The sequence below is a fragment of the Balaenoptera acutorostrata genome, chromosome 10, assembly GCF_949987535.1.
Source record: "Balaenoptera acutorostrata chromosome 10, mBalAcu1.1, whole genome shotgun sequence".
In the NCBI taxonomy this organism is placed as follows: Eukaryota; Metazoa; Chordata; class Mammalia; order Artiodactyla; family Balaenopteridae; genus Balaenoptera; species Balaenoptera acutorostrata.
Window position 1 is genome coordinate 62,401,607 of NC_080073.1, and position 18,504 is coordinate 62,420,110.

The 18,504-nt window shown below is 38.2% G+C and overlaps 1 protein-coding gene across 3 annotated transcripts in view; it reads right to left on the reverse strand.

The window, feature by feature from the left end:
- PRIM2 (DNA primase subunit 2) overlaps window positions 1–18,504 on the reverse strand; it is a 288,500-nt gene that overhangs the window by 212,324 nt on the left and 57,672 nt on the right. For all 3 annotated transcript variants that reach the window (XM_007186973.2, XM_057555618.1, XM_057555619.1), the window contains exons 6-7: window positions 7,516–7,611; window positions 5,800–5,937 (exon numbers count right to left, since the gene is read on the reverse strand). In XM_007186973.2, coding sequence (XP_007187035.2) covers window positions 5,800–5,937; window positions 7,516–7,611 — 234 coding nt within the window. The remainder of the gene's footprint in view (window positions 1–5,799; window positions 5,938–7,515; window positions 7,612–18,504) is intronic.

The following is an 18,504-nucleotide window of genomic DNA, read 5'->3' on the forward strand; positions in this document are numbered from 1 at the left end:
ACTTTGGTTACTAGGTCCTCTACAATCTAAAGAGCAACATTCAATTTAGCATCCTCAGTCAACAAGCATGTCTCAAAGTAAAAAGAGGATGTTTATTTTTTCCCCCAAAATGAATGGTTTTTCTGTTATCGATAGTTTCATGGCTTTTAACTGCACTGCTTTGTTTCCTAGAGCTCAGTACCAGGGGAGAATGAATGGGCCGGTGCCTGAGAGTAAAGGCAGAGGTGAAGGATTAGTAGGTACACTGACTGGTCCACTGCAATCACTTTAAAATAATATTAAATAACCAGGAAGTAATATTGGAAAAGACATATTGATCAATCCAAAACCAAAGGAAATCAACTAGACACAAATAAGACAAGGAAAATTCTTATATGATTACAAAGTAAGTAACCATTCAAGAAAATTAATTATATTTAAGCACAGCTTAAGGAACTAAACTGAACACTGCTTTTCAAAAGAGGATAAAAGATTTAAGAGGATTCTAAGCTCTGTAGAAATAAAAAAATTACTTGATCAAGTGCCTACAAAGAATATTCTTCCAAAGCAACAAATACTTGGTGGGTCACAGATCCATCTACTATTCTAAACATATGAAAAAGAAAATCCTTTTCAAAAAAAGAAAATCCTTACTTTCCTCTGTGACTCCAAGAAAGACCTGCTTACTTGCTGTCAGTTATTTCCTAGGGAGCTTCTCAAAAGTCCTCTTTCTATCTCTAAATTAGAATAAATATATTTTCTGAAAGTCTATTTTCTAAAGTTTTACCAGCACCTTCTAATGATGAATCTCACCCACAGAAAGTGAAATTAGTCACATAATGTGAGAAAAAAGAGAATCTACCTTAAAGATATTCAGCTACAACTTAAGAAGCTGCCCGTTTTCTAAAAACAAAGCAAGCACGCTCCACCAGTCACAGAGAGTGGAAGTGTGTGAAAACCCAAGCTCGGTTGTGTGACCTCCTATGCCTCAGGGCTTCACTTTATCCTCCCCAGAAATCTAGACTTAAACCCAACTTCACCCTTGCCATCACCATCTGGATGACTGACAAGCACCTCCCGCTTAACATGATCAGAGCAGAACTCCTGGTTTTAGCCTGTGGACTTCTCACACAGTCTTCCACATCGTGGTAAAAGACATCACCCTCTAATCAGTTACTCTGGCCAAGAGTCTGGGCAGTGCAACACAGTGGTCAGGAGTAAAGACTGAAGCCAGGCTGCACGGATGCAAACCCTGCCCTGGCTCCTCACTTAGCTGTGCAGACTGTACGCCTCAGAGAGTGAAAATGGTACCCACCCAACAGGATTACTGTGAAGATGAAATGTGAAGCTCATGTGAAGCATTTAGAACAGCATCTGGCAAATATTAAATGTTCATTAAGTATAAGCTATCATTATTGTTTTTATCCTGATTTCCTCTTTTTCTCTCACACCCAGTCTGTCAACAGCACTTCAAGAAAGTAACTGAAATCCAGCGAGTTCTCTGAATCATCACCACCACAACCAGCCTCTTTCCAGCCACCATCTAGATTAAAGTGATAAACTTCTGAACTAGTCTTCCTACTGCCATTCTTTCTATACCCTCCAAAGTGGTTTTCAGCCACAGTAACCTATTTTAAATATAAATCAGATTATATCACTCCCTTTTCCAAAACCATCCAATGGTTTTCCACTACATTAGGCTAAAAATCAATCTCTCTACCCTGGTTTATTCAAAGTCCCGCATCGTTGCCATCTCATCCTGTACGGCTCCTTGCTAGCTCACTACACTCCAGCATTGTGCAAAAATGCCACCCCTCTCTCCTTGGGGCCTTGGCATCAGTGACCGCTCCTGCCTGGAATGTACTTTCCTCTACTTTTGCTCTGCTGGCTCCTTCATGTCACATGTAATATTGTTATTGTTTATTTCTTTGGTAACTGGTGTTAAGTTTTATAAGAGAAGAAATTTCATCTATCCTATTAAGTATTATATCCCTAGTACTGAAAACAATACATGGGTGAACAAATAAAAAGTTATTAAAAAAGAAAAAAAAAACATTAACTGAGAGATCTGGCTAAAGGTTCTAAAACTGTTATGTGAAGCAAAGAAATATATCTTTCCCTCATTCTTTTCCCTAACTGGTTATCAATTTATTGCATCTCAGCTCCAAATTCACCCTTTTTGCCTGCTCTGTAACTGGACCCTAATACACTTACCTTTCAATATTTCCTGAGTTTGAAGATCTAAATCCCCTGATAATACAACTACTCACAAAGGCACAGTTTTCATCAAAAGATCCTAAGAATCACAATTAGAAAACCCGAGATCCAGTTATGGCTGCAGCAATTACCGGCCAACAAGACACTGGACAAACTACCTGGCCTCTCTGAGCAGCACTTTCCTGGCCTGTGTGATGCATACGGTCATCCTCGTCCATCTCAGAGGCTTGTGGTGAAGATCAAATGAGATCACACACAAGCAGTAAACTATGTGCAGACAGTAAGAGTCATCTTCATTATTCAGTATCTATCAGTCCAACAAAATGTTATTGGGCACTGACCCTATGTTACGTAGAGAGAAAAGTTTAATTAAGACCAAGCCCTTACTCTCAAAAAGCGTACATTGTAGTTGAGAAGAAAAATGCTAACTGGAGTAATCTCACTGCAGTTTGGTAGTGTGCAGAATGCTGTGGGGGCACAAAGGAGACAAACTCAGTACAATCCTGGGGCTCAGGGGGGCTTCCTGGAGGAAGCAGTGCCACAGCTGAGTCTCACGGATCAGCAGGGTGAGAAAAGAGCTCTTATCAAATGAGAACATAATGCCCATCTTTTACTAGTCCTAAAGCATGCTCAAAAGCCAGATTTGTTATCTTATAATATAAATCATATGATCAAAGACTAACAACAAGCTTGTAGATGTCACCTGGGGTAAAATTCTTCTATCAACTTAGACTTCCCCCAGCACCATTTATTTCTTCCTCTACCACGAATTAGAATACCTTTTTCTAAATCTTTAGGGCAAGTCTTTTCATCCTACAAGAATATTTTCAAATTCTTTCAATTACATACTCCAAGTTCAAAACCTTCCTCACTGGAAAGTACAGTAATCAAGAAACCATCACAATGGGTTTAATTTCCCCTTTGCCACAGCCTAAAAGCAATACCTTCCCTTCCTCCCAGAGCTTCAGGCTCCAAAGCTGTCAGGACAGCTTCCCAGGTAACCCCCTCCATCCACTCTCCTTCACGGCGAGGCAAACGGCTCTATGGACAACCTCTCAACCAGACTCAGCCCTGACCTACCCAGGAGAAAGCCAAGCACTTTTTGGCCAACCCAGTATTTTAGAAAATGAGGCTTTTAGCACCAATACAAAATAGGATTGAGTAAAAGTTATTGTTTTCAGAATAAAAACAATACCAGAAAAAATTATAAGTTTTAACTCAAAAGGAAAGGTTGGCCTTTGCTTATACGGTAATCAGTACAGCTTAAAAAGAGCCACAGCACATAACTTTGAAGTTATGTACTAAACACTAAGTACCAAAAAAAGTGTCCCAAAAAAGTACAAAAGAAAACTACACTCAGATTAATGAACAACACTGAAAACTGTATTTTTAAGATGTTATCACTTAAGTGTCTGTTTTTAAACAAATCTCTTAAAAAGCACTGATTATGTCATTTATTTAACTCAGCTACCTCCAATTTCACCCAGCAGCAGGCTGTTTATTGTAGCACTAACCTAGTACTGCTTTTCCTAATTAAACATAAAGACTTTCTTCTACATTGCCCTCTACTGACACAAAATAACAATTTAGAACAGAAATCTAGGGGTTATATCTACCACAGGCCACACTAATTGTTAAGGGTCACATATGACATCCATCTCCAAGGAAACAAAGACACAACCTTGAAGAAACAAAGGCTGTTCACAAAATTAATCATCTCACCAATAGTATTACTAGGAGAAAGAAAAAATGACAAAATTAACCATGAGTAGTAACAAATAAAAACCTACTTAAAGGGACTTTCCTGGTGGTGCAGTGATTAAGAATCCGCCTGCCAATGCAGGGGACACAGGTTCGATCCCTGGTCTGGGAAGATCCCACATGCTGCGGAGCAACTAAGCCCGTGTGCCACAGCTACTGAAGCCCACATGCCCTAGAGCCCGTGCACCACAACTACCGAGCCCACGCACCACAACTACTGAAGCCCACATGTTCTAGGGCCCGCGTGCCACAACTACTGAGCCCGTGTGCTGCAACTACTGAAGCCCACGTGCCTAGAGCCCATGCTCTGCAACAAGAAGCCACCGCAATGAGAAAGTCTGTGCACAACGAAGAGTAGCCCTCACTCGCCGCAACTAGAGAAAGCCTGTGTGCAGCAATGAAGACCCAATACAGCCAAAAAAATAAATTTAAAAAAAAACCTACTTAAAGACATAAATATAAGACATGATACCATAAAACTCCTAGAAGAGAACATAGGCAAAACATTCTCATACATAAATTATACCAATGTTTTATTAGGTCATTCTCCCAAGTCAATAGAAATAAAAGGAAAAATAAACAAATGGGACCTAATCAACCTTACAAGCAAAAGAAAGAAAAACCATCCTTGCACAGCAAAGGAAACCATCAACAAAACAAAAAGACAGCCTATGGACTGGGAGAAAATATTTGCAAATGATGCGACCAACAAGTGCTTAATTTCCAAAATACACAAACAGCTCATACAACTCAATAACAAAAAAACAACCCAATCAAAAAATAGGCAGAAGATCTAAATAGACATTTCTCCAAAGAAGACATACAGATGGCCAACAGGCACATAAAAGGATGTTCATCATCACTAATTATTAGGAAAATGAAAATCAAAATTACAGTGAGGTATCACCTCACAACAGTCAGAATGGCCATCATTAAAAAGTCTACAAACAACAAATGCTAGAGAGGGTGTGGAGAAAAGTGAACCCTCCTACACTGCTGGTGGGAATTTAAGCTGGTGCAGCCACTATGGAAAACAGTATTGGAGGTTCCTTAAAAAACTAAAAATAGAGTTGCCTTATGATCCAGCAATCCCACTCCTACGCATATACCCAGACAAACCATAATTCAAAAAGATACATGTACCCCTATGTTCATAGCAGCATTACTAAAATAGCCAAGACATGGAAACAACCTAAATGTTCATCAACAGATGAGTGGATAAAGAAGATGTGGTACACATATAAAATGGAATGGAATGAAATAATGCCATTTGCAGCAACATGGATGGTTGCTAGAGATTATCACACTAAGTGAAGTAAGTCAGAAAGAGAAAGATAAATACCATATGACAGCACTTATAATGTGCAATCTAAAATATGACACAAATGAGCTTATCTATGAAACAGAAACAGACTCACAGATATAGAGAATGGACTTGTGGTTGCCAAGGGGGAGGGATGGATTGGGAGTTTGGGGTTAGCAGACACAAACTATTATAGAATGGATAAACAACAAGGTCCTACACCGGGAACTATATTCAATACCCTGTGATAAACCATAATGGAAAAGAATATATATATGCATAACTGAGTCACTTTGTTGTACAGCAGAAATTAACACAACCTTGTAAGTCAACTATACTTCAATAAAATAAATTTAAAAAAATTAAAACCTAGGAGTTCTACAAATAACAGTACAGCATCATAAGCAATCTGAATATTATAAAAATTAAATTATTTTTTAAGAAGTACAGAACAAAACTATCAAGAGTATGTAACTGAAAACATGAACATATGGAAATAAAGTAAACATGGAAATATGGAAACAAAGTAAAATACTTACAGCCAAAGCCTTGGACAGTTTGGTTCTAAATTCATTTAGGATGATAGCCACAATGTCCTTGAGTGGTACATAAGCAAAGCCATTTTCCAAATAGACTTTCCTTCCTCGGAACAAATCCAGAGCATCAGCAAAAGGGATCTGAATTCAGTGTGAAACAGGGAAAATAAGTCAGTACCTATCATTATGAAATTCTCCTACGTCTTCATAAGTACTAAGGCTAAACAAAATCCCTCCTATGAGAAAGTCATTAGTCCCAGCAGATCAAAAGAAAAAAAAAGCAAGAAGATCAATTTATCCTCCTTGTAAGTAAACAATAGCATTAGGAAGGAGTTGCAGGCCAAAAATGTGTTGGTTTTAGAGTAGATCTTTCAAAAAATAATAAGCCAAGTTAAAATGCTTTATTTTCATTCTTAACTCATCAATTTACAAATTATAATCACCAGGATTTCAAATTCCCAGCTCAAGCCCTCTAGGTACACTGCATTCCCCTCACATGACATAGTCCACATTTTATTCTGCATCAAGTGGAATCCAATGTGTATACAGTACGTTCAGTGCTAAAAATTACTAGTAAGTAATTCCAAATTTCTTCATCTATGTTTCCACTCTTTCTCCAGAGAAATATATTGGAAAAGCTAATCTCAACACTAAGAAATGGAAATAATAATAAATGTCCAGTTTTGTCTTTAAAATAAGTACTTACCAGTAAGTATTTTTTAAAAACCTAATAAATACTATTCTACTTACACTTTTTAAAGTCCTATGAACTATGGTAAAATTTTAAGAGATGAGCAGATTATGGTAACGGTATTAATAAATTGCAAAAATCATCCTTACTCTTCAACAGAGTTTTTCTACTGCTTAAAAATGAGGTAAAAAACTAGGTTAAAAAAAAAAATACCCTATTTGCCCAAGTTTTATGGAAGAGTTAAATCTACACGCCCATAATTCTTCAATTTATTCAATGACACCACACAATAATCAGATCATGTGTTTTTACAGAAAGTTTCTAATTAATTTACAGATTTCTACATCCAGCACACAGTCCTTGCCCTGAAGCAGTTCACCACTTGGCTGAAGAAACAAGACGGACTCACATGGACAGTGGCTCTCTGGCCCTGCCGGAGGACGCTGGCCAGACTGGGGCGGGGGTGGAGTGGGGGAGGTGGGGATGGAGTGCCCGTGGTGGCAGGACCTGCACCAGACGCCGGGCATGGGCGGCACGTAGCCGCCCCTCCCCTGCTTCGGGAGGTCCACAGCCCCGCAGCCCTGCACCAGGCTCACACAGGCAGGGGTCTGTGCTGAGGGTGCATGGATGGCGGTGAGGGGGCAGGGGCCGGGCCAGGGCAGGAGGAAGAAGGCCGGGGCCCCAGGGCACCCGGGAGGGAGGAGAGGCTCCCTCGCGGGGGCGGCATAGAGAACAAGGGGCCGGGGGAGAGGGGCGTTGCAGGGCTTCCCAGCCCCAGCGCAGCCCGAGGCTGAGCACACTGAGGAGAGCGTGGCCCGCAACGGGTCGGCACCCGAGCAGCGCCAGGGGTCGGTGCAGCGCAGCCCGGGGCGGGGAGCAGCACATCCGGGGGGTGAAGACAATATCCGAACAGGAGGGGGAGAGGCTGCGCCCACAAGAGGCTACACAAACACGTCAATAAAACACGGATAGAAGCTCAATGTGATACATTTAACAAAACCTAGGAAGTACTTTAAAAGCGTACCTACCTTATAAACTGACTCCAGCTCCAACTGAACACCACCTAAACTGTGTGATGAAGCCATAATATCCTGTTCTCGGAGAGTCTTCTCTTCATCACTTATCTAAAAGGAAACATATTTTATATCGTTTAAAAATTAAAACTCTGCATTCAGTTTCAGTAAAGCACTTTCCTGTTCTAGTGAAGACTCTATACTTTTTTAAAACTTTTAAAACCCTGATATCTCAAATCATTCCTAATATGATTATTAAGTCATTACTATCATTAATGAAGCCTAAATATGGAAGAAAACTTAATATACTTTCAAATTTCTACTCTGCCAATTTCTGAGGACACATATCAAAAGAACAGTAGCAGGGCTTCCCTGGTGGCGCAGTGGTTGAGAATCTGCCTGCTAATGCAGGGGACGCGGGTTCGAGCCCTGGTCTGGGAAGATCCCACATGCCGCGGAGCAACTGGGCCCGTGAGCCACAACTGCTGAGCCTGCGCGTCTGGAGCCTGTGCTCCACAACAAGAGAGGCCACCATAGTGAGAGGCCCGTGCACCGCGATGAAGAGTGGCCCCCGCTTGCCGCAACTAGAGAAAGCCCTCGCACGAAATGAAGACCCAACACAGCTAAAAATAAATAAATAAATAGAGTAGCTATTAAAAAAAAAAAATTTAAAAAAAAAAAAAAAAAAAAAAGAACAGTAGCAGAGAAACAATACCCTGGACTAGCTGCACCCACAGACTCATGAAAGGAGAAAATGAAAACCTTTCTGAAGAAATATACAATTCTTGGGCTTCCCTGGTGGCGCAGTGGTTGAGAGTCTGCCTGCCAGTGCAGGGGACACGGGTTCGAGCCCTGGTCTGGGAAGAGCCCACATGCCGTGGAGCAACTCGGCCCGTGAGCCACAATTACTGAGCCTGCGCGTCTGGAGCCTGTGCTCCGCAACAAGAGAGGCCGCGATAATGAGAGGCCCGCGCACCGCGATGAAGAGTGGCCCCCGTTGGGCTTCCCTGGTGGCGCAGTGGTTGAGAATCTGCCTGCCAATGCAGGGGACACGGGTTCGAGCCCTGGTCTGGGAAGATCCCACATGCCGCGGAGCAACTGGGCCCGTGAGCCACAACGACTGAGCCTGAGCGTCTGGAGCCTCTGCTCCGCAACAAGAGAGGCCGCGATAGTGACAGGCCTGCGCACCGCGATGAAGAGTGGCCCCCACTCGCCGCAACTGGAGAAAGCCCTCACACAGAAACGAAGACCCAACACAGCCAAAAATAAACATAATAAATAAATAATAAATAAAAATTAAAAAAAAAAAAAGAGTGGCCCCCGCTTGCCGCAACTAGAGAAAGCCCTCGCACAGAAACGAAGACCCAACACAGCCATAAATAAATAAATAAATAAATAAATAAATAAACCCAAAGTTTAAAAAAAAGAAATATACAATTCTCCTAGGGCTCAGTATAGTCCTCCAAATAACTCCCCAAATACAATCTCTAGCACACAGAGAAAACACACACACAAGGAAACAAGACTCCATCAGTGGGAACCAGATTGGTAAAACCAAAAGAAAAGTATAAGGATTGGAAAAAAGAAACAAAATTGTCATTATTTACATATTATGTGATTAGAATCCTTAGAAAATCCAGAAAATCCACAGATAAATTATTAGAACTACTGACCCAATTAAGCAAGGATTCTGGCTACAATGTCATATACAGAAAAACCAATTGTATTTCTATCTGCCAGCAGCCCAGTTTAATAATGGATTTTTTTTAAAACTACCATTCATAATGGGATTAAAACTATCAAGTATTTAGGAATAAATCTAACAAAAGATGTTGAAGGCCTCTAGAAAAAAAAAACATGTGAAACCTTACTGAAGGAAACTGGAGAAAACCTAAATAACCGAGAGACATCCATAAACATGCACCAGAAGATGTAATACTATAAATGTACCAATTCTCCTCAAATTAACCTGCAGAATCAATATACTCTCAAGCAAAATCACAATAGCTTATGTGTCTTTGTTGCTTCTAGAATGTATAGGGACACACAAAGTGCCAAGGAAAGCCAAGACAGAAAAAGACAGTCAACCCAATAGAAAAATGAGCAAAAGATATGAACACACACTTTACAACTGAGAAAATTTGAAGGGCCAATAAATACGATCATATCTCGTCTTATTGCACTTTGCTTTACTGTGCCTCCCAGATATAACTTTTTTTTTTTTAAACAAATTGAAGGTTTGTGGCAACCCTGTGTTGAGGAAGTCTATTGGCACCATTTTTCCAACAGTATTTGCTCACTTCGTGTCTCTGTCACATTTTCGTAACTCTCAAAATATTTCAAACATTTTCATTATTATTATATTTGAGAGCACTGAACAAACAAACATGTATCATCAAAATCAGTGCAAGAGAGTCATCAACTGAAAACTACCACTTTAATTCCTTTTTGGTAATGAACAGGATAAAAATACAAAAACTAAAAATGTAATATAACTAGATGTCATGAGAAGTCTCATAGGCAAAAATTTTAAAGGGTGTCACAGCACACATTATATATAATCAACACTCATTCTAGAGTGTTTAAATTGAGTTTTAGCAATAGCAAATATTTCCCTAAGAGCTAACACCAGATTATTCTCCTTTAGTATTGGCTTTGTGTACATATACCTGTTGATAGTAACTTCTCTACTTAATTGACTATTTACCCTTTTACTTCGCATTCCATAGGACAAATCCTTCGAAGCTCAAATATACCACCAGATACACAATGCAGAGACTATTTGAGAAGAGGCAGGTATGTTTCAGAGCCAAGCTGTAATTCTCAAACAGCAACTGATAAAGTGAGAAACTGACCAGGGAGACATGGTGAAAGAGAACAAGATATCTGTACATCCTCGTGATGATCTTTCACTATTTTTAAGTGATTTCCAATTTAAATATAAAAAGTATTTCAGATTTGTGCAGTGAACACTTACTTATTTGAAATTAAATAAAAATTAAATACACATGCCTGTTCTCCCCACCATTAATGGGGATAATCATAGGTGATTGCATGGATTGTTTTTTGCCCAAATGGTTTTGACTGGATCTGGCAATACTGAAGTTGAGGCCAAATGTGTTAACCCACCACGTCCCTTTTACAGTCACTTATTATAGCAACAAAGAATTAGATAACTTTGAACATACAGATGTTTGCCATGATAATATCTGGGGTTTTAACTGAACAAATCTCACAGCAATATATAAGAACCACTAAGACTTCTCCATGAATATAGGGGAATATAGTACCTCTCTTTCCCTAAACTCAACTCAAATATTTGTATTAACAATACCACAGGTGTTTATAAGCAATTAACTGCTCACCAAGTAACTGTCAGGTAAGCAGGGGAAGCACAGTTCATCTCAACTGTCATACAACAGAATACTTTACTTACAAGAGACTTAATGCTCCAAACACTCTTCTGCCTTAGGTATACAGTCAAGGCTCAATTTAAACAAAATTCAAGGTCTTGAATGAAAACTAGAGTAGATTACTAAAGAATGTGGTAAGACTGTCTTTCACTGAAATCTTCCCCCACCCCCCCCCAAAAAAAGAAAAAAAATTATCTAGACTTTACTTAGATTAGAAATAATGAATAAAATTCTAGGGATTCAATGTGTTTCTAAACTGTTCACCCAAAGTAACTGGGTGCATTCTGAATAATGCACGTTCTAGCTGAAATTAATGTCATTTCCTACATGATAGCCTTTCAGTAAATATTATTTTTCCTTGGCGAATTAAAAAGTTCATCCATTTGCCACACACATCTAAACCTTCATTTAGCTATTTAATAATAAACAAAATAAGAGAATTGTCACTGAAAAATGTTGGATGTCTGTCTGAAACTTTATTAATTAGTACAAACTTCTACTGACTTCATTATTTCAAATTTCTAAAATAATCTTGAGTATTCTCTTCTGCTTCTGGTATAAAAACTACTGGGAAAAATATGAGCATATTTCACTTTCTCAGGCTCCCCTAATGAGGTTAACTACTGGATGCCTAGAAAAAACTCATTTTCTAAAAGAGCAAGACAAAATTAAACAGCTTCCTGCTTCTACTAACAAAGGATCTCATGTAAGAGTTAAAACCAGCTACAGTGGAACAATTATAAAAGCAGAGGAACTGAGTAGAAAGTATATAGTTTTTGTAACTGCAGAAACCTAAGTTCAAATCTTAAAAAAGTGAATTAACCTCTTCATACCTCAGTTTCTCCATTGGTAAAAGGAAGAAAATAATACCTGTTTCATGAACTTTTTTGTCAGAATTAAGTAAAATAAAGTATGTAAGGTGTCTAGAATAGGCCTAACATATAGCATGCCTTTAATAAATGGTAAATATTTATTATTACTATCAGTAATGTACATTTTGATTAGCTTGTTTTCCAGGAACACAGTGAAACATTTTTGATCCACATGATCATGATAAGATGGCAAAGTTGGAAGATCCTGAGCTCACCTCCTCCTACAGACACACCAAAACTACACCTATATATAGAACAACTCTCTCTGAGAATGACCTGAAGACTAGCAGAAGAGCTCTTGTACAATTAAGGATATAAAGAAAAAAACACACTGAGTAGGGTAGGAGGGGCAGAGACACTATCTAGTCAAGACCCACATCCCCAGAGCAGCAAGCCACAAGCAGGAGGAGATATCACAAACTCAGAGGTCCTCCCTCAGGAGCGAAGGGTTTGAGCCCCATATTGGGCACACCAGACCCAGGGACTGGCACCGGGTAGGTGAGCCCACTTAACTAGCTTTGAAAACCAGCAGGGCTTATGCACGGGAGAGCTGAAGGAAATTGAAATTCCACTCTTAAAGGGCTCACACACAAACTCACTCACTGGGAGTCCCAGCACAGAGGCTGCAGTTTAAAAAGAGCCTGGTGCTCTAGACAGCTTGCCAAGGCCACCCCAGCAAACCCCAGGTCCACTCCAGCACCAACCATTCCACCAAGGCAGCAGCCCCAACATGTCCTGGAAAAGCCCCAGCCCATCCCCACTACAACTCCACCTGGCCTGCCAAAGCTGACAAGCACATACAGTCTACACTGGGGATACTCCTATACAAGACCACACCTCCAAAACCAAGAGACATAACGTTTCACCTAATTCACAGAAACAAACACAGAAAGTCAAACAAAATGAGGAGACAGAGAAATTTGTTCCAAACAAAAGAACAAAATAAAATCCCAGAGGAAAATCCTAATGAAATGGAGATAAGTAATTTACCTGATAAAGAGTTCAAAGCAATGGTCACAAAGATGCTCGCAGAACTCAGGAGAAGAATGGAGGAACACAATGAGAACTTCACAACGAGTCAGAATACATAAGAAAGAACCAATCAGAGCTAAAGAATACAACAACTGAAGTGAAAAATACATTAGAGGAAATACACAGCATTTTAGATGATACATAAGACCACATAAGCAACAAGGAAGAGAGAACAGTGAAACTCAACCAATCAGAACAGAAAAAAGAAAAACGAATTTTTAAAAATGGGAATAATTTAAGGGAACTCTAGGACAACATCAAGTGCACTAACATTCACATTATGGGCCCAGAAGGAGAAAGGGGCAGAAAACCCATTCAATAAAATAATGGCTGTCAACTTCCCCAGACTGGGAAAAAAACACACATGCTGGTCCAGGAATAAAATCCCAAACAAGATGAACCCAAGAGATCCACACCGAGACATATCATAATTAAGATGGGAAAAGTTAAAGATAGGGAGAGAAATTTTAAGGCAGCAAGAGAAAAACAGTGAGTCACATACAAAGGAACCCCCAAAAGGCTGTCAGCTGACTTTTCAGCAGAAACGTTGCAGACCACAGGGGAGTGGCATGTTGCATTTAAAGTAAGGAAACAAAAAAACTTACAACCAAGAACACCCAGGAAGGCTATTGTTCAGAATCAAAGGAGAGTTAAAGAGATTCCCAGACAAGCAAAAACTAAGAGTTCATCACCACTAAACCAGCCTTACAAATGTTAAAGGGTCCTTAAGCAGAAAAGGCTGTAACTAGAAATAAGAAAATATATGAAAGAAAAAAACCTCACAGCTAAAGGCAAATACATAGTAAAGACAGTGGATCATCCATTTAAAAAGATAGTATGAACATTAAAAGAAAAAAGTCATAAAATCAACTATAATTACAATAAGCAATTAAGAGACACACAAAGTAAAAAGATGTAAAATATGACACTAAAAATATTAAATGTAGATGGGAGGAGTAAAAAAGTAATGCTTTTAGAATGCATTCAAACTTAAGCAAACATCAGGTTAAAACAAACATATGCATACATATATATACAAACACACACAAACATATACATATACATATATGAACCTCATGGTAACCAAAAACCAAAACCCTACAAGAGATTCACAAAAAATAAAGATAAAGGAATCCAAACATAGCACTAAAGAAAATCATCAAACCACAAGGGAAGAGAACAAGAGAAGAAGAAAAGAACAGAAAAGAACTACAAAAACAACCAGAAAACAATAGCAAAATGGCAATAAGTACATAGCTATCAGAAATTGCTTTAAATGTAAATGGACTAAACTCACAAATAAAAAGATATAGGGTAGCTGAATGGATAAAAAAAATAAGACCTATTTATAGCCTGCCTACAAGACACTCACTTCAGATGTAAAGACACACATAGGCTGAAAGTGAAGAAATGAAAAAAGATATTCCATGAAAATGAAAATAAAGCTGGGATAGAAATACTTGTATCAGATAAAAGATTTTTTAAAACAAAGACTAACAAAAGATAAAGAAGGACATTACATAATGATAAAGAGGTCAATCTAACAAAAGGATATAATGTTTGTAAATCCTTATGCACCCAACATAGGAGCATATAAATATATAAAGCAAACATTAACAGACATAAAGGGAGAAACTGACAGTAATACAATAATAGTAGGGGACTTTAATATCCCACTTACATTATTGGATAGAGAGAAAATCAATAAGTAAACACTGACCTTAATCAACGCACTAGACCAGATGGACTTAATAGGTGTTTGTGTGTGTGCAGAACGTTCCATCCAAAAGCAGCAGAACTCACATTCTTTTCAAGTGCACATGTGACATTCTCCAGGACAGATCACATGCTAGGCCACAAAACAAGTCTCAATAAATTAAAGAAGACTGAAATCATATCAAGCACCTCTTCTGATCACAACAGTATGAAACTTGAAATCAATTACAAGAAGAAAATTGGAAAAACAAAAACATGTGGAGGCGGAACAACATGCTACTAAACAACCAATCAGTGAACAAATAAATCAAAAAGGAAATTAAAAAATACCTAGAGACATATGAAAATGGAAACCCAATGATCCAAAAACTATGGGATGCAGCAAAAGCAATTCTAAGAAAAAAGCTCATAGCGATACAGGCCTACCTCAAGAAACAAAAACAACTAAAATAAACAATCTAACTTTACACCTAAAGGAACTAGAAAAAGAAGAGCCAACAAAACCTAAAATTAGTAGAAGGAAGGAAATTAAAAGACCAGAGTGGGGCTTCCCTGGTGGCGCGGTGGTTGGGAGTCTGCCTGCCAATGCAGGGGACGAGGGTTCGAGCCCTGGTCTGGGAGGATCCCGCGTGCCGCGGAGCGACTGGGCCCGTGAGCCAAAATTGCTGAGCCTGCGCGTCTGGAGCCTGTGCTCCACAGCGGGAGGGGCCGCGATGGTGAGAGGCCCGCACACCGCGATGAAGAGTGGCCCCCGCTTGCCACAGCTGGAGAAAGCCCTCGCGCAGAGACGAAGACCCAACACAGCCATAAATAAATTAATTAATTAAAAAAAAAAAAGACCAGAGTGGATATAAATGAAATAGAGACTTAAAAAAAAAAATAGAAAAGATCAATGAAACCAAAAACTGGTTCTTTGAAAACATAAAGAAAATAGACAAACCTGTAGCCAGACTCATCAAGGGAAAGAAAAAAAAGAGAGGGCCCGAATAAATAAAATCACAAATGAAAGAGAATTTACAACCAATACCACAGAAACACATCCATAAAAGACTACTACAAACAATTACATGCCCACAAATTGGACAACCTAGCAATAATGGATAAATTCCTAGAAACACACAATCTTCCAAAACTGAATCAGGAAGAAATAGAAAATCTGAACAGACCAATTACCAGTAATGAAATTGAATCAGTAATAAAAAAAAAAAATCCAGCAAACAAAAGTCCAGGATCAGATGGCTTCACAGAGGAACTGTATCAAATATTTAAAGAAGAGTTATCCTTCTCTAACTATTCCAAAAATTGAAGAGGAAAGAAATGTTGCCAAACTTATTCTACAAGTCCAATATCAACCTGAATCAAAACCAGACAAAGACACTACAAAAAAAGAAAATGACAAGCCACTGTCTCTGATGAACATAGAATGCAAAAAATCCTCAACAAAATATTAGCAAAACAAATTCAATAATACATTAAAAGGATTATATACCATGACTGAGATTTAGTCTCAGGATACAAGGATGGTTCAATATCTGCAAATCAATGTGCTAAACCACAATAATAAAACAAAAGAAAAGAATCACATGATCATCTCAATAGATGCAGAAAAAGCATTTGACAAAATCCAACATCCATTTATGATAAAAAAAACTCCTAACAAAGTGTGTATAGAGGGAACATATCTCAACATAATAAAGACTACATACAACAAACCCACAGCTAACACTATGCTCGATGGTGAAAAGTTGAAAGACATGGATGCCCATCCTCACCACTTTTATTCAACATAGTACTAGAATCCTAGCCACAGCAATCAGACAAGAAAAAGAAATCAAAGGCATCCAAATTGGAGGGAAGAAGTAAAACTGTTACTATTTGCAGATGACATACTACATATAGAAAAACTTAAGACTCCACCAAAATAACTATTAGAACTAATAAATTCATGCAGTAAAGTTGCAGAATATAAAATTAACTTACAGAAATCTGTTGCATTTCTGCACACTAATAACTCTCAGAAAGAGAAATTAAGTAAATCCCATTTACAAATGCATCAAAATAAATAAGATACCTAGAAATACATTTAACCAAGGAGGTTAAAAACCTGTACTCTGAAAACTATAAGACAGTGATGAAAGAAAGTGAAGACAATACAAATAATTGGAAATACATACCATGCTCATGGAATGAAAGAATAAATATTGTTAAAATGCCCATACTACCCCCAAAAATCTACAGTTCATGCAATCCCTATCAAAATATCCATGGCATTTTTCACAGCACTAGAAGACTCCTAAACAGTCCTAACTAGAATAGCCTAAAATTTGCATGAAACCACAAAAGACCCCAAATACTCAAAGCAATCTTGAGAAAGAAAAACAAACTTGGAAATATCATGCTGCTGATTTCCAACTATACTACAAAGCTACAGTAATCAAAATAGTATGGTACTGCCGCAAAAACAAACACATAGATCAATGGAACAGAATTAAGAGTCCAGAAATAAACCCATACTTTTTTAGTCAACTAATTTACCACAAAGGAGCCAAGAATTTACAATAGGGAAAAGACAGTCTCTGCAATAAATGGTGTTGGGAAAACTGAACAGCTACATACAAAAGAGTGAAATGGCCATTTTCTAACACCATATATAAAAATAAACTCAAAATGGGTTAAAGACTTAAATGTAAGACCTGAAAGCATAAAACTCACAGAAGAGAACATAAGTAGTATGTTGTCTGACATCAGTCTCAGCAATTTCTTCTTTTTGGATCTGTCACCCCAGTCAAGAAAAACAAAAGCAAAAATAAACAGATAGGACTATATCAAACTAAAAAGCTTTTGCAGAATGAAGAAAACTATCAACAAAACAAAACGGCCACCTACTGAATGGGAGAAAACATTTGCAAATGATAACTGATATGGGGTTAATATCCAAAATATATGAACAACTCATATAACTTAATATCAAAAAACAAACAATCTGATTAAAAACTGGGCAGAGGAGATGAATAGACATTTTTTCCAAAGAAGACAAACTGATGGCCAACAGGCACATGCACAGATGCTGAACATCACTTCTCACCAGGGAAATGCAAATCAAAACCACAATGAGATATCACCTCACACCTGTCAGAATGGCTATTATCAAAAAGATAAATTTTGCGGAGGGTGTGGAGAAAAGGGAACCCTAATACACTGTTAGTGTATTAAATTGTAAATTGGTGCAGCCACTGTGGAAAACAGTATGGAGATGCCTCAAAAAATTAAAAATAAAACAACCATACAATACAGCAATTCCACTCCTGGAAAGAAAACAAAAACATTAATTCAAAAAGATATATGCACCCCTATGTTCACTGCAGCATTATTTACAATAGCCAAGATATGGAAGCAATCTGTCTCTATTGATAGACAAATGGATAAAGAAGATGTGGTATATATATACACAATGGAATATTATTCAGCCATGAATGACATCTTGCTACTTGTGACAACATGGACTGACCTAGAGTGTATTATGCTAAGTGAAATAAGTCAGACAGAGAAAAACAAATACCATATGATTTACCTGTATGTGGAATCTAAAAACCCAAACAAAAGAACAAACAAAGAACAGAAGCAGACTCACAGATACAGAAAACAAACTAGTTTTTGCCAGAGGGGAGGGGGACAGGGGGAAGGGCAAATAGGTGAAGGTGATTAAGAGGTACAAACTTCTAGTTATAAAATAAGTAAGTCACAGGGATATAATGTACAGCATAGGGAATACAGTCAATAGTACTGTAATAGCTGTGTATGGTGACAGATGGTAAGAAGACGCATAGTGGTGATCACTTTGTAATGTATAAAAACATTAAATCATTATGTTGTACACCTGAAACTAAAATGATGTTGTAAGTCAACTGTATTTCAATTAAGTAAATAAAGTGAAATGTTTCCTGAAACTAAACTGGTTTCTATGAATTTGT